Genomic DNA, 26,768 nt, shown 5'->3' with positions numbered 1-26,768 from the left:
TTCGAAAGGGAACTTCTACTCTGCGCTGACTGTGCTAGGGGAACGTCCTCCGTGACCCGTGCTCGAAATGCCAAAAATCTCCACACTCCAATCCTATTGGCCGGCGACAGCCTATCACGTCAAACGGCGCGAACCGTGACATATAAAAGGAGTGCCTGGGGAAACAGCCGTTTTTCGGAGTTGCTGGAGGTTATGGAACGCGCCTCGAGCAGACTGCAGCTGCCCTGGGAGCGCGTGAGGAGGGAACCCGCTCGCAGCAGATTAGACGATCGTTTTCTCTCTACCCATGGCCCGGCAACTCCAGTGAGGGCCCTGCCATCCAAAGCGTTGAAGGTGACGTCACGTTTGAATGGCAGGGCTTACGCCGCTGCAGATCAGGCTGGTGCGGCGTTGCACACTATGACGGTGCTTCTGGCGTACCAGGCTGATCTGCTTACGGATCTTGATCAGGGAGGCAAAGACGCGCTAGATCTTGCATCCCGCTCAGATCCAGCTCTGGGCCCAGACAGCCGGGAGATCCCGGGCCGTCTCGAGCCGAGGCTCAGAGGCAGGCCCAGAGGGAAAGTGTCGCCGCTCGTGCGCCTCCTCCTCGGAGTAAGTCACAGAGACAGCGAGAAACTAGAAGGAAGAAGCAAGACCTGAGGGAGCTGATCGAGGAGCGGCACCAGCAGCGCCGGTAATCGATCCCCTCTCTCGCGAGGGCTTTTTCTCGCCCTCGCTCTTCCTTCACCTCCCGGTAGCGTTTGTGACATCTATATGCTGCGGGCTTTACAGTCGGGCTGATGTTGCAGGCCTATGATGAATATATTCCTGACGGCCCACTGTCTGGCTTGATAGTGAAAGTGCTTTTGGCTTATGGGACTTTGGATTTTCCCCTCCGTGTGACGAATCGGGGAGGAATCTGCGTTCTACGAGCCGCAGGAGGTAAGCCAGGTCCATTTTTCATTCTCAATATAGACCTTGCTTTTCCTGTATAGCTTCCTGTGCATATAGTTGTCATCTGTTCATGTTATTTGGGCAAATAACTGTATGTTAGGCTGACTGTTACAGGCAGGCACTTTATGGCCACTTTGTTGTTTAGCGTTGGTGTAGTTTCTCAGCTAATACTGTGTATAGCTAGAACTAGCTTTCGCTATTGTCAGTTATGTGTTGGCCGGTTTTCGGCCACCTAATGCTGTCGCTCGTGCTGCTTTCTCCGTGTGTTTGGGAATTTGTAGCCCGAGTGTAGCTTGGTCTACATACAGTCCTTAACTAGCGGCTATGCTAGAACTAGGTTAGGTGTGTGTTTGTTTACATCCCCCTGTTATGACTATCCCCCTGCGGTTGTATAGTTCCTAGTTCATATGTTTATGCAGGCGTGTTATGTGAGTGTGCTTGTGCTGCCACAGGTTACACCTGTTTTTTATGATAGCAGGCTTTATCCGGCCTCTATATATGAATACAGTGTTGTTGTTGTACTCCCCGGTTAGGGTTTGTGTTTCACTGAGTGCATCACCTGTTGGATCGCACACTCAGGATGAGTGTAGGGAATTTTGTTTACCCGACCTCTCCCGGTCGTTTGCACCACAGCATCTGGGGTTCATTGCTGTTTGATTGTTGGCTATTTGTTTTTAGCCTCTCTGTATGCAGCTTGTTTGGATACAGCGCTGTTGGTCTACGATGCTGGTTACGCTCACGCTGTTTAGCATCATTTACATTGCCTGCTGGAATGTGTATGCCTAGGCTCAGGTTGTGTAGCTAGTTCCCTTAAATTTGTCATTTTAGGTTATACTGGCCCTTCCTTGTAGCTAGGGCCCTGTCATGACCATGGGCCGGTGCCACATGGTTCTTTAAGCAGCAGGCCTCTCCAGGCTTCTCTTATAGCTTCCTGTTGGCCCAGCTACGCTGGTCGTGTATGGGCATCATTCCATGATTGAATAAATGCACTAGCTATCGCCGCGCGCTTTTAAGGTTACAGGCCGCTTTCAGGCCTTCCTTTGCTAGCATGTCGGAGTTTAGCTTGATATTCCTCTCGCTGAGAGTAAAAGATGTTTTTACTGAGTATTTTGTGCATTTATTCCCTTTAGCTCTAGTCGAGCTAAAATATTTTCCCTGTCTAATTAACGGGTTCTATTTTTGCTCCTAGAACTTTAGTGGCTGCTGGCTGATGTCGCGTGTGACGGGTAGGCCATAAAGGCCTCCTGTGGAGCGTGCTGACCTTCGACAGCAAAAGGGATGGTTTCGCCGGCTGGCCGGGTCTCGGGTTGACTATGACCTCCTGTGTAGTTGGTCTGTTCAGCCTGAACCCTGATAACACTGCCACGAGCTGATGCCACGTGCCTGCTGGGATTATAGGCCCACGGGGCCTTTCCTTTGGGCATGATGGCGTATGTTGTACTCCTCTTGCTTAAAGAGTAGAAAGGTACTTCACCGAGTGCACTGCTCGTTGGTTTGTGTTGGACAGGCTGTCTCGTGGGCACTTGCAGCTGTTATGTCTTGGTGTTTGCTCCACCTTGATACGCAATAGGGTGTGGCCCTACAGGCCATCCTGGGCTACCGCCGTCTGCATTCAGTTCTCTGGTGAACTCTGGTTATGTTGCAGGCCCTTTTTCCTGGCCTCCATGACTATGTGCCCGCTTTACAGTCTGTCTGTTAGGTTGAGCTTTGTACTTCCCTTCGGGGTTAACTGCGTAATTGTGCTTAGCTCCCTAAGCTGGTTTGGTTGTAGACTTCTATGAAGTCTCCCATTAGACTGGCCCCTAGGCTGGTTTGTGTTCCCCTGGGTCAGGGGTCTTTAGCGCACAGCCTCCTCAGCACCTTGTTAACGGCTGAGTAGATCCTTGGATGAGTGGTTGTACTCCCCTCATACGAGGGTCCATAGCGTTTAGCTGAGTTCCACTCTCCAGGATGCCCATCTCTGCATGTGGGTTTGAGTTGCTTACTGCCTTTCGCAGTCGCTCTTTCCTGCTCTCCTCTTTGGAGTTTGCGCTTGGAGATTCAGACAAGGTTGGCTAGGCCAGATTTAGCTTCGCTGGATCTGGCTAGGCCTCCTTGGTGGCAGCGGGATGGATTTTCCCCCCGAGTGACTGGCCGAGGTTCCTTTGGTTCCTTGGCCACATTCCCTTAAAGGGACCACCCCCTCTCGGGCTGTTGGTTCCAGATGCTCGAGCAGCCTTGGTAGGCTTTTTTCGGAAGGCCTCTTTTAGGCTCAGCTTGGGCTGTTGGCCGTAGGGAATGCTGTCACTGACAGCCTTGGAGTTCTGCCCCCGGTTTTTCCCTGGAACTGCCGTATATGTGCCTAGACATTTGTACTGGCATTCTCCTCTAGCATGGCGGTGTGGGTATATCGTTCCCCATAGCGCAGTCAGCGCAGAGTAGAAGTTCCCTTTCGAAAGGGAACGTCTCTGGTTACGTATGTAACCATGGTTCCCTGAGAACGGAACGAGACTCTGCGCTTTCATGCCATGCTGCGGGATGCCTGCTACAGTCGCTCAAAGACAAGAAAATGTCGGCTGTTTCCCCAGGCGCTCCCTTTATACATCACGGTTCGTGCCGTTTGACGTGATAGGCTGTCGCCGGCCAATAGGATTGGAGTGTGGTGATTTTTGGCATTTCAAGCACGGGTCACGGAGGACGTTCCCCTAGCGCAGTCAGCGCAGAGTCTCGTTCCCTGTTCTCAGGGAACCATGGTTACATACGTAACCTGAGACATTTTTAGCATTTGCTACTCATAAGAGCTCCACAAAAGCAATTTGATTGTGTAAAGGAACCTCACTAATACATTACAAAAATCAATTCTAAAACATCATCTGAGGCAATACATTTCAAAATGATTATGACATTAGTGGTATCTATACATCCTAAAATCATTATAACTATAAGCTGTTTCATGCTACTATAAACTATGCATTTGGAGTCTATAAATTCTATTATTTTATTTTAAGAAACTTCAGACTCCAAAACAATTATAACTTTTCTGGGGATAGGATACTGTACATTCTGATATCTTTGGGACTTCTTAACAGAATTCAAAATCATTATGAACATATTGGGAAAATTGGTCATAATGATTTTGAAACGTTTTGCTAGGTACTGAAGGATTCCTTAAAGTCCCCCTGTGGTGAAAATCACGTTTTTAATGTTGTTCATATCTGGTGTTTAACATGCTTTAAGACAAACCGTGTGCAAATTCATAATTCAACTACATTGCTGATTATTTTCTTTTTAAAACTGCAGTTAACCAAACACAGCCTCAAACCCACGGTTTAAATTTGCTGGTGTTTCAAACTACTTTGTAACCAATCACGTCAACATGCCGGCATACTTTAGCATATCATCAACTGACCGTGACGCGCAAGAAAGTCTCAAAAGAACATTAGAATTATATGAAAAATTGGGTAGATTTAGCAATATGGTCGGTGTATGATGCATATTACCATGTTATGATGAACTATATGTAATATATAACATATTTAACTGTATGAACTATATTTCTCCACTGAGGTTCTGAGTTGTTCAAAGTGTTTCTAAAAGGATACTGATTGTTAGAAGGCAGCTGTCTGACTTGTGAATGTGAACATGGTTTGTGTAACATTAGCAACACATTATTATATGTTTGATAATGTAGTCAAGCAAAACGCTAATCATATTAATTATCATTATGTGTCCGACGTTGTAAAAAGCGATACCATTGTGCAGCGTTTACTTCAGTAAGATGACCAAGTGGATCTCATCTTAGCTTGTGCGAGTGAGTGGAGGCGGGGCTAATTATCATATTCATAGATCCGTGTATATTAAATGAGGCTAGGGTGTAGAGCTACATTCAAGTTATTTTAAGGCCTTAAGAATTGTTTTTCCACAGGTAAATTGTTTAAATATGTAATTTTGGTGATCAAAGAAGAATTTTTAAGTGATCAAATTATTGACTACAGGGGCACTTTAATGAAGTCAGTGATGTTAGAACTCAAATACCACCTATAAGGTCATTGACATTGTGGAATGCACAAACCCTCACCTTTAGCCTATTCAACCAAATGCAGTAGACTTGTAATCTTTTAATCCGAGAGTTATGAAAGTGGAGAGTGAAAGTAAGAGAAAATTACAGACCTGACTGTTGAGTCAGTTAATCTTCTCTTAAAGTGACTAGTTAGGTTATTTATCACTCCTGTAGTTATTATTCTTCAGTGCTGAAGTGCTTCTTCTGTTGCATAACAGATACCTAAATTGTTAAGCATGTGGCTGTCTGTGTTTGTGTTTGCATATCAGAGAGGAAAGGTTTAGTTAGGGTCATACTTGTGCTCAACTTGTCTGCCCTTCATGGCTTGTTTCACAAAATGCCAATGTTATTTACATCTCTATGACAGTTCCATTAGGCTGGCAGAGCCCTCTGGTGAAGCTCTGTGAAGGGGCTTTTGAACAGGGTGAAATTACCTCTCCACAAGAGCATGAGCTACCTAAAAGAGCAGGGCCTCCTCCTATTAAAAAGCAAATTATGACTGATATAGAATATTAGTGCTGGCCTGGAGGCCTATTAAGAATTACTGAATGGTGTGTAATTCTATTTGCGAGAGATACCCAACCCTTGGTCCGGATACTCAATTTAATTAGAGACAGGCGGTCCATACCCGCACACCTCAGTGATGTGGTAAGATGATGGAAGAATACCACTACACACTCTTGACCACATTTTGTTCTACAGCAAAAAGTCTGCATCCAATGCAGCAATTTTTATGGAAAGAAACTTAATTTACCACAGTTAGTTCCGGTCCTCCAATCTGATTGGCTGAGCTGTGTTGCATGATAGTTTGTCTGTGTTTAACATACCCTGACAGTCTATCTGGCATGTGTAGTGATGATTTTTCACTAGCCACGTTTTCATTACAGATTTGCGCGAAACGTTTGCGATATTTTCTAAATGTCAATAAAAAACTATTGCGTCATAACGGTGATTCCATTAACCGAGGTAATGTGACTAAAACTCTCACGATAAGTCATTTTCCTCTCGCGATAAGATTTCCAAAAGATACTTCTCTCTGAGAGCTTTATTTAGAGTGAATATTTGCCACTGCTTCCGTAAGCCCTTCTCCCTCATATATGCTTCCGTGTGTGCTTCTCAATACTCCAGTGGATGCTTCCTTATTTTTTCGCTCCTCCAGCCTGTGACCTTGAAAACAATCAAAGAAAATCTTGAAGGCCATTTTAATTCTATAAATGTCATTTCAGTTCTATAAATGCACCGCAAGGAGGTGAGGAACGAGGAAGCTTCCTGGGGAGCTATGAGGGAGGATGTACAGGTGCATAGACATCTAATGCTGTTAGTTTCTATTATTTTAATTATTAATTGTTAATATATTAATACTATTAGTATTAGATGTCAAACTTTAATAATAAGGGTCCCCAGATCCCTCAAGACTCGAGCGCAGCTGAACTGACGCTTGAGGGATAAAGAATATTCCAATATACAAATAAAATTTCCTCAGATTACCCCGTCCTCATTTCTTTTCTTGCATCCTCCCGTTGCATCTATGAGGGTGAAGCTGAGGTGCAAGGAAAGAGATTCATAAATAAGAAAAGAAAAACACCACTGTTTCATCTTCTGTACAAACATACCTTGCTATATTTAAAGAATGATGATGTGACTGTACGTCAGGTGACCTGTAAATGCGAAAAAAACTGTTTCCAATGCAGTTTTGCAAAATATTCCTTTTTCGAATTGCCTGAAAAACCACCTCATGTGAGCGTAAAAAAGTTTTTGCGAAATTCAAGTTTCCATTGAGCGTAATTTCAATTTGCAATTACAATTTGTGCAATTTGAAGGGTAATGGAAACGCAGCTACTGACTCTTTCTGCAAGTTACATCGATGGGCCAGTAGGTGGCAATGTGTGAATTTATGAGAGAATCATTGAATCATTTATTCAGCCAATCCGTTCAACAAAACTGAGGGTGCTTCTCAAATGGAAGGCTGCGTCCTAGTAAGGCTGCATATCTCAGCTGCCATGTCATCAAGTACCTTTGAAGGCCGTCTCAATTTGAAGGATCCTTGGAAGGCAGCCTTTGTTTTGCATCCTTCATTCAGCTTATTCTGAATGATCCTTCATGTCCTTTAATCAATCACCGACAAGCACTGAGCTTATCTGAGTTCATTATGAAATTAAGACAAAAATAATGTTTTCAGAGATTAAGCCATACATTTTTTCTTTTGTTTTGGTGTAAATTAATCACTGGGAGACCACAGACATTTGTCATTCACTGTATTGCATTGATAAAAAGCTAGTTATATTTAAGATATAAGATTTTTAATACAAAGTATTTTTTCCAAAATTATGTTTTAATAGTATTTTCATGCTGTGACCGATTTTCATGTGTGACGTAGCCATGCACACTTATTAGACCAACTCATTCTAGTGTTCAATGCTGAGTCTAACCTGGCCTCAGAAGGACTAGTATAGGAAGGACACACAGCCTCACTGGGATACAGCCTTCTGTTTGAGAAGCACCCTGAATCATTCAGGAACAAAACAAGTCATCTTTTATGAGTGAGTCATTGAATCATTCATTCAACCCATTGGTTCAACAACATTAATTCAGGATCGGAAAAAAGTCCTCATTTGGATTTTAGTTGAGGGAGCAAAAATAGACAAAGTAACCAGCAATATTGTGTCTAAAATTAATCTAGATAACATTACATTTTTGTTTAACTGTTATACAATTCATCATACTCATAGTCATAATCATGCTGTTGGTCTGAATAGCAGCATGGATGAGATTACCTGTTGTCAAATTAAAGCCGCACTGATATTCGGAACAGCAGCACTCTTGCTTGAATGATATTGCTTTACTTAAATTTTTTTTTTTTTTTTTTTTTTTTTATTTATTGCTTTTTTCATTGTAAGACAGTTCTGTAGTGTTCTGTATGGTGTCTGTGAATTTAGAGTGTTTGAGAGAGGAGGTCTTACAGATGCTAAGGCACTGAAGCTGAACGGAGCTCTCCATCACTGCCTGCCTCTCTGCTAGCCTTCATTCATCTGTGCCAGAAATGAGTGGGAGCAGAATCACTCTTCAGATCAGAGGAGATGAGCCTCCAGTCACATCATAATGTGCATTTATCACCACTGGCACATTGCAGCCTGCCCTTTCAGCCACTATTACAAACTCATGCCTCTCTGTCTTCAAAGTTAAAGCAACATGAGTTAAAGCTACAAAAAAATATGTGCTTAGAGGAAGCGAAATGTTTATTTTTGTGTGTGTATATGGACTGGCATAGGACCATTATGCTGGGCTACCCAGGCATTTCCGCATGCCACGTTTGGGAACACGCCAGTTTATTCTACATGCACATATGTGGACTCTAACATGGAGTCCACCGCTATGCTGTTCTTTGATGTCTTCAGGACTTTGGAAAGAGGAGCTATTAGCACAGTAGGTGTAAGTGCAAGACCATTGCAACAGAATGGCAGTATGTATGTGTGGCTGTCCTTGTGTCTCTGTGGGGCTGGCAGGGAGGGGCTGTGGCATGTGACTCACGCCAGGGCTGCCATGGCCACAGATGGCACCTGGGAACTTAGTGCTCAGGGCATGTATATGAGCTGCTCACCTGTGGAGCCCGTGAAGTGCCACTTCCGCAGAGCAGGAAAAAAAAAAAAAAGATCCCAGAAACACACACACATACTCTGCAGTGTTCATGATTCTATACACACAATTCTCGAACTATCCATCACTCAAAAATATCCACCAGAAATGTGTATATTTATATTTTTGCATATTTTTGGGCAATGGATAGTTCATAAAGTGTGTGTTTAGAATAATACGACATAAATAACTACCAAACATATATTAAATCAATTTTAATATCACTACAATGTTTAATTATATATAAAAACATTTTATTTATATTAAAAAAATTATTTTTATTATATGTAGAATTAATATACCCTTGTTATTAGCGGCACTGGTGGCCTTTATGCCCGGAACACACCAAACCGACGCTCGACACCCAACAACCAAGTAGCACGTCCTTTCTGTGCCTGCATAAGAAGAAGTGCCTTTCCGTACAAGCAGGTGTCAGTAGCTGAACAGCCAATAAGAATGATCAAATGGCCCGACTGACAGACAAGCTCCAAAGCCAGTTCAACATGATGGCTGTGTCCGAAAACTGGAAAATGCTGCCTTCTGAGGACACATTTCAAGGTAGTAAGGCATCAAGGCACGTCCGAATCCAATGTTAGCTTCACTTCCTTTCTCATGAGATACCTTCCTCTGATCGATTTTTGAAGGAAGCATAGATGTATCCTTGCTGCCTTTGATATCCCACAATCCTGTGCTTTCCATTCTGTGACAGTTGAGCTAGAAAAATAAAGATGGCGTCTGAAAGTTGCGTTTACTGCTCAGTGTGTATAAATGTACGATTTTGACCAACATATTTCAATTTTGATATCATTTCTATTGAGAAATTACTACTATTATAATTAAAAATCTGTTTAGTTCTCACCAAAGCTCGTGCTATATTGCTAGATGATTAAACTGTTACGCTGCCTCAGAAGTCTGTCCGAAATCAATTTCGTGAGGTACCTTCATGCACAAACGCTGCCGTACAAGTAATTCTCTTATAAGACAGCGAGGCAGCAAGACAGCTACCTAGGTTTTCGGACGCAGCCGTTGAATCGGCCGAAAAAAAGCAGACAAGGACCAACTTCATCTGGCGGAGCGGAGCACACTGAGAAAACTGTCGGCTTGGTGTGTTCCAGGCTTTAAATGAACTGCTGCGAGCAACTTACTCCTCATGCTCACACTCGTGTACACATAACGTTCAAGAGACCAGTGGTGTAAAGAATTTGAGTAAATGTAATTAGTTACTGTAACGTTACTTAAGTATCTTTTTGGCTACTTTGTAGTTTTACTTTGTATCAAAGATATTAGCAACTTTTACTCTCTACTTGACTACATTTAAGTAAATGTACTTTTTACTCCAATACATTTGGGATGAGTAATGCAATTACAAATGAACTTTTTCTGCAGCTGTGTGTTTCTGCTATAAGGAAGCGATACTGCCATCTAAGGTTTTTGAAGGTACTATATCTTGTGCGTTTTACCTTTACTCAGCCAAACTTGTCAAAAAAGGCTACTTTACATGAATCGTGAGTGCATTAGAAGGTAGTTGCTGAATCGCAGGTGTTTTGATCTTTGAGATGAGATCATGACTGCAGCCGCTGATGAGGCTAAAACCACCCCATCCAGTGCAAGTAGACTTTGACTTTTAATTTTACTTAACATTTTTTTATTTATCCGCTATATTGACAAGACATTGTGTAAGGATATTGGTTTACTTATGGGTTTTTTGTGGACTTGAGCTTAACTGAGAGTTTGTAGATGTTTAAGAGGCTTTTCTGTCAACTTTGATTTAGTGCAATTTTGAGGTGTTCAGTTTTATCTTGATTTCAGAAAACAAACATGATTGCTCTTCTCACAAATCTACTGTTTGTAATTCTCACTGGCATGTCTCTTAGGTGTTAAGGACTACTGCATCTTTGAGCCTACATTATATAACTAAAATACTTAAGTACTGTTAAATAGATACTCGAAGACTTCTACTCAAGTCGTATTGGTGACTTGCAATGGAGTAATATTCACTGCAAGGTATCTGTACTTTTACTCAAGTATGGTTTTCAGGTACTCTTTACACCTCTGCGAGAGACTGAACGTGATTCAATGCCCCAATGTACTCGCGGCAACGTTCTTTTTTTTTTTTTTGCTTAGAAGTAAAAAGAAGTTACAAGTTATGTTGTATTTTAATATTTTATATTGTTTTTATATACAAATGTACATTTGTATTTATATTTATATTCAAATCTATTTTAAAGATTAAGTGTGGAATGATAGTATACCTGTGATACAGACCTCTGCAGGTGTTTTTCATCATGTTCTCTGGGGAAGTGTCTGCATTAGACCAAGGTGGAAAAACAACTGATGCTCATATGTGTTCCTGAGAAGAACAATAGTGTGTTTTAAAAAAAAGACATTAAGGAAAGCACAGGCTGTTTATTATTTTAGGATATCGGATAGATGAGATGAGAAACACAGTCATGGCTGGGCTGTGACATTTGCATAACCTGATTAATGAATTATTGTCAGTTGAGGTAGCACTTCAGTATGTGTGTGCGGAGGAGTCCCTGAGGAGACAGGTTCCTTAACAGAGGAAATAGTGCAAAACATTTCTCACCCTGTTGGCCTTTTCTGAAGAGAGCGAACAGCTTTATGTAACACAGATGGATATAGATAGCCTAGAACGACCTCTGCGCTATACCTTCTTATCATTCAGAAAATGCCAAATTAGTTTTCATACCATTTCCTGTGATTAATTGCAGTGCAGGCTTCGACATTTGGAATGTGCTTTTATCTTGATAGCACCTCACACACACACACACACACACACACCTGCACAAGAAGGATTCTCAATCAGAGTTATTATTTATGTATGAGGAGTAGGGAACACACCGCTGAGGGTAACCAGGGTAACAACAGATGTCTTATTCATATTGATTATAGGTTACACAGCAGGTGTTGTGAACCTTTAAATGAGCACAACTGTATGAGGCTAGAGGTCTACATGGAAATTAAAGTTGAAGCCTGAATCCGGTCCATAAATGAACCTTGTGACCTGAGTCGACATGACCTGTCCAAATCGATCAGTCTTTCTACAGCCTATCTGTTTTCTAAATTCTTGTTTTTGATCTTATTCAATGCATAAGTTCATAACTTAAGTGCATAAGTTTCAACCTTTGGACCTAGTATTTTTTAATTAAAATATCACAGCTCAATCTTCCGTAGAGGGTCCATCCAGTCAACAGCTGATGCATCGAATCATGTCCCTGCCCTACCCGCCCTGACTATTTTTATAAGTAACAAACATAACCTATTTGGCATAATGAAATAAACAACACAAAATGATAAAACCTGATTAACAGATTATTCAGTGCTAACTCTGCTTGTTGCTGGAATTGCATGATAAACGTGTAAAAATCATGCTCTGTTTAGGTTCGTTTTCCCTGTTTTCTGTTTGCCTGAGTCTTATTTCTTGTTTGTTGCCATGGTCCCTACAGTAATTTAGTTACACACCTGTTCCATTTCTTTGTTAGGTGTCATCAGCATTTAATGTGTAGTTGTTTTGTTGATTCTCTGTGTTCATTAAAGCCTCTAGTATCTTGTCCTTCCTGCGTCTCACTTTTCATGGGATTAAGCTACACAGCACTGTGACAAAAGGCTTTAGTTTTTTGTGTTATTCACTGCGTATATTTCTATGGTAAACTACACTGCATGCATAATTATTATTTTCTGATCATATTTTTTTTCCAGGCACATTTTACCAATTCAAAACCACATTTAATCATTTGTAAGTGATATATAATTGTTCTTGAAGGCTGGAAATGAAAAACGCCTTATATTGAGGTGTGCGTAATTATTAGGCAGGTTTTCTTTTACAGACAAAATGAACCAAAATAGAGATTTAACTCAGACTGAAAAGTCAAAAATTATTAAATGCCTATGAAAAGGATGCAATACTAATGCAATACTAGAAATTGCAAAGTTAAAGCATGAGCAATGGACAGCTAAATGCTCATTGGGTCAGCAGGGTCAGACAAAAACAAGTGGAGAAGAAAAGACACATGTTAACTGCAAAAGAGTTAAGAATTAAGGTGAATAATTAAGTGTGAAACCATCAGGAACCCCTTTAGTCTCCAGCGCCACCATTTTCCAGAACTGTAACCTACCTGAAGTGAAGTGCAGTGTCAGGATCTCAGAGACTTAGGTTAGGTAAAGAATCCTAAAAAAAAAAAAAAAAAAGTAAAATACACTAATATTGTTTTTTTAATAGGCTTTATAGACCTACAGATTGAGAGTGACTCTTGAAGGACCAGCACCACGTCCTCTTGTACCACTGTTTGAAGAATTTATCTTCCAGAATCTGGCAGTAAGATTGGGAGTTCATTTTTAGACCGTTTTGCAGAGATGGACTAAAAATGAACTCCCAAAATGTGGTGTGGTGCTGGTCCTTCAAGAGTCACTCTCAATCTGTCTGTATATAAAGCCTATAAAAACAGTCTTCATGTATTTTACTGCACTTCAGCTTGTGATTCTTATTAAGTGGGGGTCATTTTTTAGATTATTTACCTAACCTAAGTCTCTGAGATCCTGACACCTTGCACTTCTGGAGACTCCAGGTAGGTTGCAGTTCTGGAAAATGGTGGCGCTGGAGACTGAAGGGTTCCTGATGGTTTCACACTTAATTCTTAATTCTAATTCCTTCTCCACCTGCTGACCCAATGAGCATTTTGCTGTCCATTGCTCATGAGAAGGATGCAATACTAATGCAATACTAGAAATTGCAAAGTTAAAGCATGACCATTTATTTATTTTTATTTTTTTACTTTTCAGTCTGAGTTAAATCTCTCTTTTTTGGTTCATTTTGTCTGTAAAATTAAACCTGCCTGATAATTATGCACACCTGAATATAAAGCGTTTTTAATTTCCAGCCTTCATGAACAATTATATATCACTTACAAATGATTAAACACAAAATCAATAGTAGTTATTAAGATTGATGTGGTTTGAAATTTGTTAAATGTGCCTGGGAAAAAAAAAAAAAGATCAGAAAATCAACTTTCATAATAATTATGCACATAATGTATAATTTCCTTGTAGTGATGAAACATGCTGTACTTCAGCAAGTACTAGTGTCAGTATGAAGATCTATGGATTTAGGCTACTCATAACAGTCTGTATTACTTGATTATTGTTATTATTATTATTCAGAAATGATCATAAAACAAAATACTGAATCCAAAAAGTATGCATGATCAAGAATGCAGAATTGAGTGACTACCACATTACACACAGTGGCCTCATTTATCTTACTGAACTAGACTCAGAATGCTGCACTGCAGAGGAAGTTGCTGTTTGACTTTGAGCATGTCTGTAAATAACATAATGTAAAGCAAAGTAAGGTACAACCTAATGAAAAGACTGCATAATGTATTTGTGTACAATCCAGGAAATGCAGTCATTGGCCATCATCGCCAAGTTTAGTAGCGGTGCCTGCTGAAGTGTGTAATTCTTAGACACGGTGGCACCACAGTATATCTGAGTGCAGTGTTCTCAGAGACTTGTGCCAGAGAATTGTGGGGTTATGAGCATTCAGTCAAGCTGTCAATATTTTTTGACCTGCTTATGGTGGCAGTGTAAAGTGTAAAGTGTCCAGGCATGGTGTCTTGTTTGCTGTGGTCTCCACCTGTAGCAAAATCTGCTTATATCTAGATTGGTATACTGAGCTGATGTGCATGTGTTTATGTGTGAGTTACCTTGCATTGTCACATGGTTTTCAGGGGCTTGTGGGAAAATTATTCTTCAGAAACATAGTTAATACCAATTTAAATGTCAACAGTTGTTTTAAAGTTAATTTATTTCATCCTCAAATGAGACACTTTTGGTATAGAAATACAGTATAAAAGCACTAAAGTACCGCTCAAAATTTATGGAAGCCTATTTCCACAAAAAAAACTAACTAACTAACTAACTAACGATATATATATATATATCATGCATTGGTAAATAATAATCATGACAGTATCTCATAATTTTGACTTTTAATGTCAAAATTCATTCATATATATATATATATATATATATGAATGACAAAAACAATTATGTAAAATGTTATTGTCACAGACACGTCAGGTTCCAACGTCACCCAACCACAACGCTCACAGTCTCCAGAGTACTGATCACCGACACCTGCACCTCATCACTCCACTCATTAGCAGCACTATATAGCACACACACACAGCACTCCATGTCCGGTCTTGTTTGCATCTACTCATTGTTATGCTTACCTCAAGGACTCATCCCCGTGATACTCACCTGTCTCCAGCGTGCCTCCTTCCCTCTGTGTGCTCCGTCTGCTGTGTGTGTGTGTGTGTGTGTGTGTTCCAACCAGCTCCCAAGTTGTCCAGCGATCTCCAAGCTCCGGCGTGTATCCATCTACAAAGAAAGGACAGTAACTATTCCTCATATCACCAGCTCAAACCTCTCTACAACCAGTTCACTTACCTGTGTGTGTTCCTCTGCTCTACTGTGGTCAAATAAACTATCGTTACCTGCTACATCTGTGTCTGTCTCCTGTCTACCGTAACAGAAGACCGGACCAATACCGCAGACCCAGTATGAGCCAACGGACCCCTTCCAGGAACTCGTGGATGCGCTACGGCGCACACTTACCATCCATCCATCACCGCCATCTCCAGTCACTGTCCCTTCACCTGCACCAGCGAATACCACCGACAATGTCAACAGTCTTCCTTCGTTACCACCGTACGCCAGTCCCATGGCCAAACCGGCGCCCTTCTCAGGATCGGCGGAGGATTGCAGCGGATTCTTGCTGCAATGTACACTGGTCCTGGAGATGCAGCTGCACCTGTACCCGAGTGACACCTCTAAGATAGCGTTCGTCATTTCTCAACTCAGCGGCAAAGCATTAAAATGGGCCGACTCCATCTGGTCCCAGCGGGGCGCTGTAACCCAATCCTACTCGCCGTTTATTTCCCACTTCCGGGAAGTGTTCGGGAAACCGATCACGGATTCTTCAGCTGGTGAGAAATTTTTATAATTTAAAACAAGGATCAATGTCTATTTACGACTATGCTTTGCAATTCAGAATGCTTGCAGCAATCAGCGGATGGAACGAACAAGCCCTGATAACCTATCGACAAGGATTAGAACCTCGGGTGCGGCTGCATCTCGCTGCATGCGAGGACTCCATCGGCCTTGAAAAGTTCATCCAGCTCTCCATACGCTGTGCCACTCGCATGCAAGCGTTCATCCAGGAGCACCAGGACCAGTCCCTCTCCAACGTATTCCTCTGCCGATCCGAACCCGTCAGCTCCCCAGAACCAGCCCAAGAACCAATGGAAGTGGAAAACTCCCGTTTATCTTCTGAAGAACGCCGCCGTCGGCTGACCCTTCATCTCTGTCTCTACTGTGGAGAACCTGGGCATGTGATTGCAGCATGCCCCACACGACCGCCACGACCCCTGGTGAGTGCTATTATTCCTGCTACACATAAAATGAAAACACTCACTACTGTCGTCAATCTTACTGTCGTCTCCCTTACAGTGGTCGCGCTCATCGACTCGGGGTCAGCCGGCAACTTCGTCTCCGGCGCCATCTGTCGTCAATTACGTCTCAAGACCACTCCGTCTCCGACCATCTACAAGATCAGTTCAATAACCGGCAGACCCCTGAGCCGTAAGCGCGTCCGCACCGTGGCTGGACCTGTAACACTTCAAGTGGGTTTACTACACCGAGAAGAGGCTCATATGTTGGTTCTGGAGGATTCCACCGCTGACGTGGTTCTAGGGCGCCCCTGGTTGGAGCAGCATAATCCTACCATCTCTTGGAAAACGGGTGAAATCCTGAAGTGGGGCGACACATGCTTCTCTCATTGTCTGGCTGAACTTCCTCTTCCACCGACTCCTCTGCCTGACCTCACTCTCTGCGCCACCGAAAGTCCAGTCGAACAACGCTCTGTCGATATCCCCAAGTGTTACGCCCCCTTCAGCGACGTCTTCTGCCCACAACGGGCTTCCAAGCTGCCTCCACACCGGCCATGGGACTGTGCCATCGACCTGCTTCCGGGTGAACCAGTGCCAAAGGGTAAGATATACCCTCTTTCCATCCCGGAGGAGAAGGCCATGGAGGATTACATCAAGGAAGCCCTCGCCCAAGGTTACATCAGGCGTCTACTTCCCCTGCTGCTTCCAGTTTCTTCTTCGTGGCTAAAAAGGATGGAGGCTTGCGGCCATGTATTGATTATCGCTCCCTCAATAAAATAACGATCAAGTTCAGGTATCCCCTTCCTCTCGTCCCAGCGGCCCTGGATCATCTCCGTGGTGCCACTGTGTTTACGAAGCTGGACCTCCGCAGCATGTACAACCTCATCCGGATACGTGAGGGGGACGAGTGGAAGACTGCCTTCATCACCCCTACTGGCCACTACGAATACCTGGTTATGCCGTATGGATTGGTCAACGCCCCCTCCGTATTCCAGGACTTCATTCATGAGGTGCTCTGGGAGTTTCTCCATCGCTTTGTCCTAGTCTACATCGACGACATACTCATCTACTCCCGGAGCCAGGCCGAACATCGCCGACACGTTGCGGAGGTCCTTGCCCGTCTACATCAATACAACCTGTTCCTCAAGGCAGAGAAGTGCTCATTCCACCAACCTTCCGTCTCTTTCCTGGGTTACAACATAGACCACAGTGGCATCCGGATGGACGAGAGGAAGGTGGAATCCATCTCCAACTGGCCAGAACCCACAACTATAAAAGAACTCCAACGTTTCCTCGGATTCTCCAACTTTTACAGAAGATTTATCAAAGGTTACAGTTCCATCACCCATCAATGAGGTGATGGAACTGCTCCTGACGAACAGACCGAGGAACCTGAACCCATCATCCCGAGCTCTCTCATCGTGAGTCCCATTACCTGGTCAGAAGAGACTATCCCCTCCTCCAATGCCTCCACGAATCCTCCGCCGGGCTGTCCAACTGGCTTGCTGTACCTTCCACGGACACGACACACTCCCACCATTCACTCGGCTCACACGTCGCTTGGCACTGGTCACCCGGGGGTCAATGAGACCCTCTCGTTGCTTAAGGAACGCTTCTGGTGGCCAGGGATGGCTTCCTCAAGGCAGAGAAGTGCTCATTCCACCAACCTTCCGTCTCTTTCCTGGGTTACAACATAGACCACAGTGGCATCCGGATGGACGAGAGGAAGGTGGAATCCATCTCCAACTGGCCAGAACCCACAACTATAAAAGAACTCCAACGTTTCCTCGGATTCTCCAACTTTTACAGAAGATTTATCAAAGGTTACAGTTCCATCACCCATCCACTTACCAGCCTGCTCCGCAATCAACCCAAGTCTCTGTCCTGGACCCCAGCAGCCACCAATGCCTTTAAACAACTCAAAGAAGCCTACACCACCGCTCCCTTGCTCGTACATCCAGACCCAGAGAAACAATTCGTCGTCGAAGTGGACGCCTCAATGACTGGAGTGGGAGCGGTGTTGTCGCAGCAGCAGGGGACGCCAAGTAGACTCCATCCATATGCCTTCTTCTCCCGCAAGCTCAGCCCGGCGGAAGTCAACTACTCCATCGGTGACAAGGAACGTCTTGCTGTTAAGCTTGCCTTGGAAGAGTGGAGGCATTGGCTGGAGAGAGCCAAGCACGCGTTCCTGGTATTGACTGATCATAAAAACCTTGAATATCTTCGATCAGCTAAGAGACTGAACCCTAAACAAGCTCGCTGGGCCATGTTTTTCTCACGCTTCAATTACACCATCTCCTACCGCCCAGGTTCTAAAAATGTAAAGGCTGATGCTCTCTACCGTCTGTATGCTCCTGACGAACAGACCGAGGAACCTGAACCCATCATCCCGAGCTCTCTCATCGTGAGTCCCATTACCTGGTCAGAAGAGACCATCCCCTCCTCCAATGCCTCCGCGAATCCTCCGCCGGGCTGTCCAACTGGCTTGCTGTACCTTCCACGGACACGACACACTCCCACCATTCACTCGGCTCACACGTCGCTTGGCACTGGTCACCCGGGGGTCAATGAGACCCTCTCGTTGCTTAAGGAATGCTTCTGGTGGCCAGGGATGGCTTCGGATGTCAGCAGGTACGTGCAGGGCTGTCGGGAGTGTGCCATCTCCAAATCTCCTCGTCATCTGCCAGCTGGGAAACTCCTTCCGCTGCCCGTTCCCGATCGCTCATGGTCACACCTAGGAGTGGATTTCATTACTGATCTCCCTGTCTCAGAAGGAAATACCACCATCCTAGTTGTTGTGGATCGCTTCTCAAAATCATGCCGTCTGATCCCACTTCCAGGACTACCCACTGCCATGGAGACCGCCGAAATACTCTTCAACCAAGTCTTCAGATACTTCGGAATTCCAGAAGATGTAGTCTCCGACCGAGGCCCCCAGTTCATATCCAGAGTATGGAAATCTTTCTACTCCCTCCTAGGTGTGGCCGTTAGCCTGACTTCCGGATACCACCCACAGTCGAACGGGCAGACGGAGAGGAAGGTACAGGAGATTGGCCGCTTCCTCCGTACCTTCTGTCATGACCACCAGGACTCTTGGAACCAGTTCCTGGGTTGGGCCGAGTACGCCCAAAACCCTCTGCCAGTCTACTACAGGGCTCACACCGTTCCAGTGCGTACTCGGCTACCAACCCCCACTGTTCCCCTGGGATGGGGAACCCTCCAACATTCCGGCAGTGGATTACTGGTTCCGAGAGAGCGAGAGGGTCTGGGACTCAGCACCATCAACTGCAACGAGCCCTGTGCAGACGCAGGATGGTAGCCGACCTCCGACGTTCCAACACCCCAGTCTTCCAGCCTGGTCAGATGGTTTGGCTATCCATCGGAGACATCAGACTGCGTCTGCCCTGCAGAAAGCTGAGTCCCAGGTTCATTGGCCCATTCCCCATCGTCAAGCAGGTCAACCCAGTCACCTATCAACTCCGTCTTCCACAAGGGTATCGTATACACCCCACTTTCCACGTGTCACTGCTGAAACCTCACCACCCTTCTGTTCTTCCCACAGGACCTGACGTGGCTCCCGCTGAACCCCCCCCTTCCACTCATCCTGGAGGACGGGACTGCGTATGAGGTTTGTGAGATCTTGGACTCCCGGCGTCGTGGTGGTCAGCTGGAATATCTTGTGGATTGGGAAGGATACGGCCCCGAGGAACGCTCCTGGGTCCCAAGGAACGACATCTTAGACCCCAACTTACTCCAGACATTCTACGACAGTCACCCTGAGAAACCGGCACCGCGGGGAAGAGGACTTCCTCGGAGCGAGCCGTGGAGGGGGGGGTACTGTCACAGACACGTCAGGTTCCAACGTCACCCAACCACAATGCTCACAGTCTCCAGAGTACTGATCACCGACACCTGCACCTCATCACTCCACTCATTAGCAGCACTATATAGCACACACACACACAGCACTCCATGTCCGGTCTCGTTTGCATCTACTCATTGTTATGCTTACCTCAAGGACTCATCCCCGTGATACTCACCTGTCTCCAGCGTGCCTCCTTCCCTCTGTGTGCTCCGTCTGCTGTGTGTGTGTGTTCCAACCAGCTCCCAAGTTCTCCAGCGATCTCCAAGCTCCGGCGTGTATCCATCTGCAAAGAAAGGACAGTAACTATTCCTCATATCACCAGCTCAAACCTCTCTACAACCAGTTCACTTACCTGTGTGTGTTCCTCTGCTCTACTGTGGTCAAATAAACTATTGTTACCTGCTACATCTGTGTCTGTCTCCTGTCTACCGTAAAAAAATTTGAGTAAATTTTGACAAGTCAAAATTTACTCAAATCCATATGTCATAAAGACACAAGTCATAACTATGACTAAAATGTTATCTTGCATACATAATTATAATTTTTATTTTAAATATTTATGACTCTTAATGTGTGTTTATTATTGATCCCACAAACTCATTTTGGCATATATATTCTACGAGATTACAAACTTGTACTATTGATACGCATTTTCGTGTGATCGGGAAGGAGGATCAAGAATTCAGAATTGGGTGAATAACACATTACACAGTTGCCTCATTTGTTATATTTGTTTTTATATTGTATTATTTGTTAAATTTGTTTTTGGTTGATAACTTCAGCCGTTTGATGTATCTCTAGGCCAACTAGAGATGCAGTGGCAAAACTAAAGAATGACCTTCAAGCAGGACAGATGTTATTTAGAGAGTTTTTGTGTTCATGATGGGGTTTGATTACCGTCATGACACGAGAAGAGAAACCGCAAAGAAACTCTGAGAGATGGAGACTGAGACTAGCTTGATTTAGACTGAACCATTTAAAAACTTTTTTGGTGTTTACTTGCTCATTTAATGGGTCCCAGTCATGCTTAGCCATTTTCCCTGGTATCATCACCTCTTCCAGTTGAGCAGGTGGTGTGTTAATTAGCTCTCATCACCTCACTGAAGCCTGATGGAGGAGGAGAGGGAGTAGATCTCTGAGTAAATGAGAGACTCCTCAATACAGCTGCTGCTGATATTAGATATATTTATTATATGATCAACAATTGTAAAAGCATCAGAAATAATTCATTTCCAACGGCTAAATTTAACCAATGGTTCCATGAGAGTTTTCCGCAAGATGTCTGTTAATAAAACCCATTTTATTTTTGAAAATGAGCAGCCATAAAATATCTTTATACACATAATATAATACAATTGAAAATGGTTCAGCACCATGCTTATAATTCATATTGGTTAACTTTTTAAACTTGAAGTCTAAAAAAATTGCTTGGCCATAACAGTGAATGTGTAATCTTTAGTGTGTGTGTGTTTGTTGTTTTAAATCTTTATGTAGCACATTTTCTTACAACACCATGACTGTCAAGCTGACAAACACATAATTGAACTACTACTCATGCGCTCAACCGAGTCTCCTCTTCCTCCTCTTCTTCTACCCACTCCAGCCCTTTCAGTCCTACACTTTTTTTCTTTCTCTACATCCTTTTCTTCATGCTCAATCTGAAAGTAAAGTTTTACTTTAGTTGACTCTTTTAGAACCATTTTGGAAGCATGTACTTTGAATGGTGTATATTTGTTTATGTTGTGTTAGATGCTGCAGGTATTTTGAGTCCAGTCAGTTTTAGGAGAATATATGAAGTGTCCAGATGAATATTAAATCAATATCAACTGATAAAGGAAAAAGTAAATAAACACTTGTTTCATTTATACCATTATCTTTTTATGACTCATCATAGCATTTACAAAGAGCTTGATCAAGACTACAAAAGTTTGGGGACAGTAAGATTTTTTCAAATATTTTTGACATATGTCTCTTTAAATATTATTACAATTTAATTTAAATTTGACTGTTTTCTACTTTAATATACTTAAAAATGTAATTTATGATGGCAAAGCTGAATTTTGGAGTATGCCCATCTAATCTTCTAATTAATACAAGGGTATAAAGACAGCCTCTTAACACTTCAGTTCTTTCAGCATCCCTCCTTCTTCCCTTTATGTATTTTGGGGGCTCGAGTAGAATATCCTCTCAGAGTCTCTCTATAAGCAGACAGCAAGCCAAATCTGTTTTTCTCGTACCATGTACGCTAAGATTATATGGGCACACAAACCACTTTTGTGGAAACATGATACATTTTTGTTGTTGTTGTTGTTGTTGTTGTTGTTGTTATGATACTTTGATGAACAGAAAGTTCATAAGAACACAGCATTTATTTGAAATACAAATCTTTTGTAACATTATAATTGTGTTTACTGTGATTTTTGATAAATTGAATGACTCCTTGATGAATAACGGTATTAATTTCTTTAACCCTTATAGGGTCTTTGGGGTCTGCACAGACCCCAAACGACATTTGCTCAAATAAAAAAAAATAAAATTTCTCTTTGTCCAAATGACATGAAACTTTGTACAGTTGTTAACACTTTCTAGATCTACAAAGAGAATTTTTTTTTATATATTTTGTTCTTATGTTGGTGTAAAAAAAAAAAAGGGGTCACACTCAGGGTCTTCGGGGTCTCCACAGACCCCAGGCAACAAAATGTAATTTCGTAACAAAATAATTGTTTTTTAACATCAAATGTAATTTTACTCTGTTTATTAATGTTTTTACTTCATATTTGTGCAGGTTTTGGAGGATTTGACATATCTTTTAAATGTATATAAATAAATAAATACATTTTTTTTATATACAAAAACAGCTTATTATGTAAAATTCACTTTATAAAAGACCCAGATTTCTAACTTTCATTCATGGGGAGAACATGGATAATTTGACATGGTTTAGTGTAAGATTTTTGCCCATCTTTTGGAAAATGCAGTTTTAAAAGTAAAAAAAAAAATATCACTTTTACCAGATGGCTGCAGAGCTCCACTATTTGCTATGTGTTATTTGACTGACTGAAAGAGATCTTTTCACAAGTATCAGTTGGATTTATATCTAAATATTATGAAATCACAATTATGACGATAAAAGACAATAAAAATTACTTTTTGTCAAAGTTTAGCATTTTTTTGTACTGAAAAAAAAAATGGTTTTTCAAAAATGTCGATTTTGAGGATGAATTTTGTCCATTTTCTAAGTGGAGTCTCATCATAATATAACAATATTGAAAAAAATATTTTTTTCATTACAAAAAATACTAAACTTTGACAAAAAGTAGCCTTTATTGTCATAATTGTGATTTCAGAATATTTAGATATGACTCCAACTGAAGAATACTTGTGAAAAGATCTCTTTCAGTCAGTCAAATAACACATAGCAAATAGTGGAGCTCTGCAGCCATCTACTGGTAAAAAGGATAGTTTTTTTACATTTATAACTGCATTTTCCAAAATATGGGCAAAAATCTTACACTAAACCATGTCAAATTATCTATGTTATCCCCATGAATGAAATTTAGAAATGTGGGTCTTTTATAAATTGAATTTTACATAAAAAGCTGTTTTTGTATAAAAACCTATTTTAAATTATTATTATTTTTTTAAATTTATTTATATAAATTTAAAAAATATGACAAATCCTCCAAAAACTGCACAAATATGGAGTAAAAACATTAATAAACAGAATAAAATTACATTTGTTTTAAAAAAAAAAAAGTATTTTGTTACAAAATTGCATTTTGTTGCCTGGGGTCTGTGGAGACCCCGAAGACCCTGGGTGTACTTCCCAAACGAAGACCGCGCAAGAGTAAAAAAAAAAATCTTACTGACACATCTGTACATGTTTTGTATGTAGACAAAAATGCATCTATCACAGAGATCGTTGTGCCCACCACAAAGCGCCCTCTCATGTGTAAGCCTGGGGTGGCGGCCTAAACCAATTCTAGCATCCCGTTTCCGCTCTCACTGACAGTCTGATATGGTTAACCATGTCGAGATCCAATTACCCTGCTGCTATTCGCTCTTACTCTTTCTAACACTCTGTGCCCTGCTCAAGCTGAGGTCAGAGGCATGACTGCTTTACTTAAACTGGAAGTGCCCAAGACCCTGGTTAATGTAGCTTACCACACACACACACACACACACACACACACACACACACACACACACACACACACACACACACACACACACACACACACACAACTCAAGCAAGCAAGTAGGCCATTTCACTCCCTTTCTCTATCTTTTTGTTTGCTTTTCTCCTGGATGGACACATCAGGCTTTAAATCTGATGTGCTTCACTGGAGCTTTGTTTGCTGTGTAGAAGGATATCGCAAAGAGAAAGTAAAATTGGCAATTTGGTGTAGTGGGAAGGAGCAAAAAGAGAATAGAATGTCAGTAATACTTAGCATAGGCCAAGAGGGTCTTGCATTCAGACATTATAACAGCTTAAGTAAAATATTCTCACTATGTAAATATCTGTCATAAATCTGACACTTAAAATGTTGCTTACATGTTATGAAGTATAAAATGCCTTGAAATTATTATTTGTCTTAGCTACACATTTAATGTTTTCTCATTTTTAATTAATTTATTATTATATAATATTTTTACTATATTAATTTGTATTGCATTAATTTTATTAGACTTATATTTTAAGTTTTTTAAGTATGTTATTTCTTAAACAGGCCTGGATTCCCATGAGGCTGCAAGGGAGTGTTTGTGGGTCCACAGAAAACCTAAAGAAAAAAATATTTTACTAGAGCTTTTACAGATAATGTGTTAAATATGAAATATACCCAACATAATGATTCTTAATACATATGTTTAAATCATCATTTTAAATGTATATGTCATTGTTTGAATATGTTATTTGTGTATCCTTGCCACTGCTGAGTCCAATAAGAATTTCCCGAAAGAATGATAAAGTAACCTGTATCATAAGAAATCATGAGATTAATCACAATATTTTGATCCATTGGTAGCCCTAATTAACAATATTTTCCAAAGAGTTCTTACATTTCGGTGTATTTGAAATTTATATTTATTATTTTTCATATTTTAATCATTTTTGTGGATGTATTATTTTGACAGTAAAAAAGCCAACTATTTAATTCTGGAGACAACACATTTTCTTTACTATATCGCTATATATTTCTCTCATACAAATTATAGATATGTATATATTAGCAAGAGGATCATCATATTTAGGGGTTCTTGACATAGAACAGTTTGAAAATCCCAGCGTTAATACATTTCCTGCCCTCTAGTGGTTGGAATATATAACCTATCTTTGTGGTTCCCTAAAGAAGGTGCAACAGGATCCTCCTGTATTTAATTAAAAAAACCCTTTTGATATATTATATTGATAAGAAATACAGCAATTACATAATATTTTTATTCATATTGTCAAAATGTTTTTGAAATCAGCTATGTATATTAATCAAAATGGTATTTTCTTTCAGTTACGATGAATGTGTGGGACAAGGGACGCAAATATATGTTCCAACGGACGATCCACCCCCCTACTCCCTCACAGACCCATGCCGTGAGCAGCCAGCCTCACACTATCACAGAGAGACGGAGGATCTGCCCGCTGGTGCTTCCTGGGTGTCAGCAAGCAGCTCTTCCCTATACCCAACCAGACTACGGGACTTCAGACACCAGCCAATCGCCTCCATCTCTTTGTCAGCCTTACCTTTAGAAGAAGCGCCCCCATACGAGGCAGTAATGAGTGAACAAAACCAGCCCCTTCCTCTGATGCCCCTGGATCTGCTCAAACACACCACAGTGGACAGCAGTCCTCAGGACAGCGTTTCCCACAGGATCCTGTAATCCTGACCTCTCCAGCACACTCATGCGTCACCGGTACCAAACCAGCTTTGAGAGGGACTCCTTTGTGTGGCTGAGGTCTCCTGAGTCAAGAGCTGAAACCGACACCTGCTAAAGCCCACAATTACCTCACTTCAGCTGACACGGACACTGCACCTCCTGTTTTATCTGACACAGTGGGAGCCGCCATGAGAGCACAGGGCTATCGACCACTTTTTGTGCGTCACCTCACCTTGTCTTTTGCTTATGGTGTAATTATGTCAACGTGCGTCTTCTCTTACTGGTAGATTTATAGATGATTTCAACTTCACAAGTACCACAGCCAATTTCAGTGCCCTTTTGGATGCCCTGACAATGACATTAAAAAGAGCAGAAAGCCTCTCAATAAACATCACCTGGAGAAATTATATAGGAATAGAAGTTTACCCTTCTTTTTAGTGTGAAAATTTGAGTGTTCCTGCATGAGTGACTATTTACACTTGACTGTCCATTACAACCTTTTCTCTCTCTCTCTCTCTCTTTTTTTTTTTTTTCAAATTTAGGGTTGGTTTTAACTATTTCTGTTTTGTAATCTGAAAAGTTTTTTTAAAGATAATGTTTTGTAAATTTCATAAAATAACTAGCAAAGATTTACCTTTAAAGCAATTTGAATGTCATCAGAAAATCGATATGCTTTTAATCCATACTTTTTTACTCACAATTTCTTTGCTCCTTACATCAGTGGTTCTCAACCAAAGGGTAACTTCCAGCCCCAAAAGTCTTAAAATTATTTATATTAACATAATATTAATTAAAATACTGAAAAAACTAACTAAAAAAATGATATACAACATTAAACGGACATCATATTTTTAAAGTCACCATGAAATGTAAATTGACAATATGCAGTATTAATTATAAATTATTTATCCATGCACCTCACTAGTTTTTTTTTTTTAATTTGTGTATC

At 41.7% G+C, this 26,768-nt stretch overlaps 1 protein-coding gene across 1 annotated transcript in view; it reads left to right on the top strand.

Moving 5' to 3' along the window:
• bean1 (brain expressed, associated with NEDD4, 1) overlaps window positions 1–26,256 on the top strand; it is a 65,287-nt gene extending 39,031 nt beyond the window's left edge. The window contains exon 6 of the mRNA XM_067401744.1: window positions 25,453–26,256. Within this exon, the coding sequence (XP_067257845.1) occupies window positions 25,453–25,822 (370 nt within the window). The 3' untranslated portion in view covers window positions 25,823–26,256. The remainder of the gene's footprint in view (window positions 1–25,452) is intronic.
• Window positions 26,257–26,768: the final 512 nt, after the last annotated feature.

The sequence above is a fragment of the Chanodichthys erythropterus genome, chromosome 11 (assembly GCF_024489055.1).
Source record: "Chanodichthys erythropterus isolate Z2021 chromosome 11, ASM2448905v1, whole genome shotgun sequence".
Taxonomy (NCBI): Eukaryota; Metazoa; Chordata; class Actinopteri; order Cypriniformes; family Xenocyprididae; genus Chanodichthys; species Chanodichthys erythropterus.
Note: the sequence above shows the minus strand (reverse complement) of the source record. Positions and strands in the feature narration are given on the sequence as shown.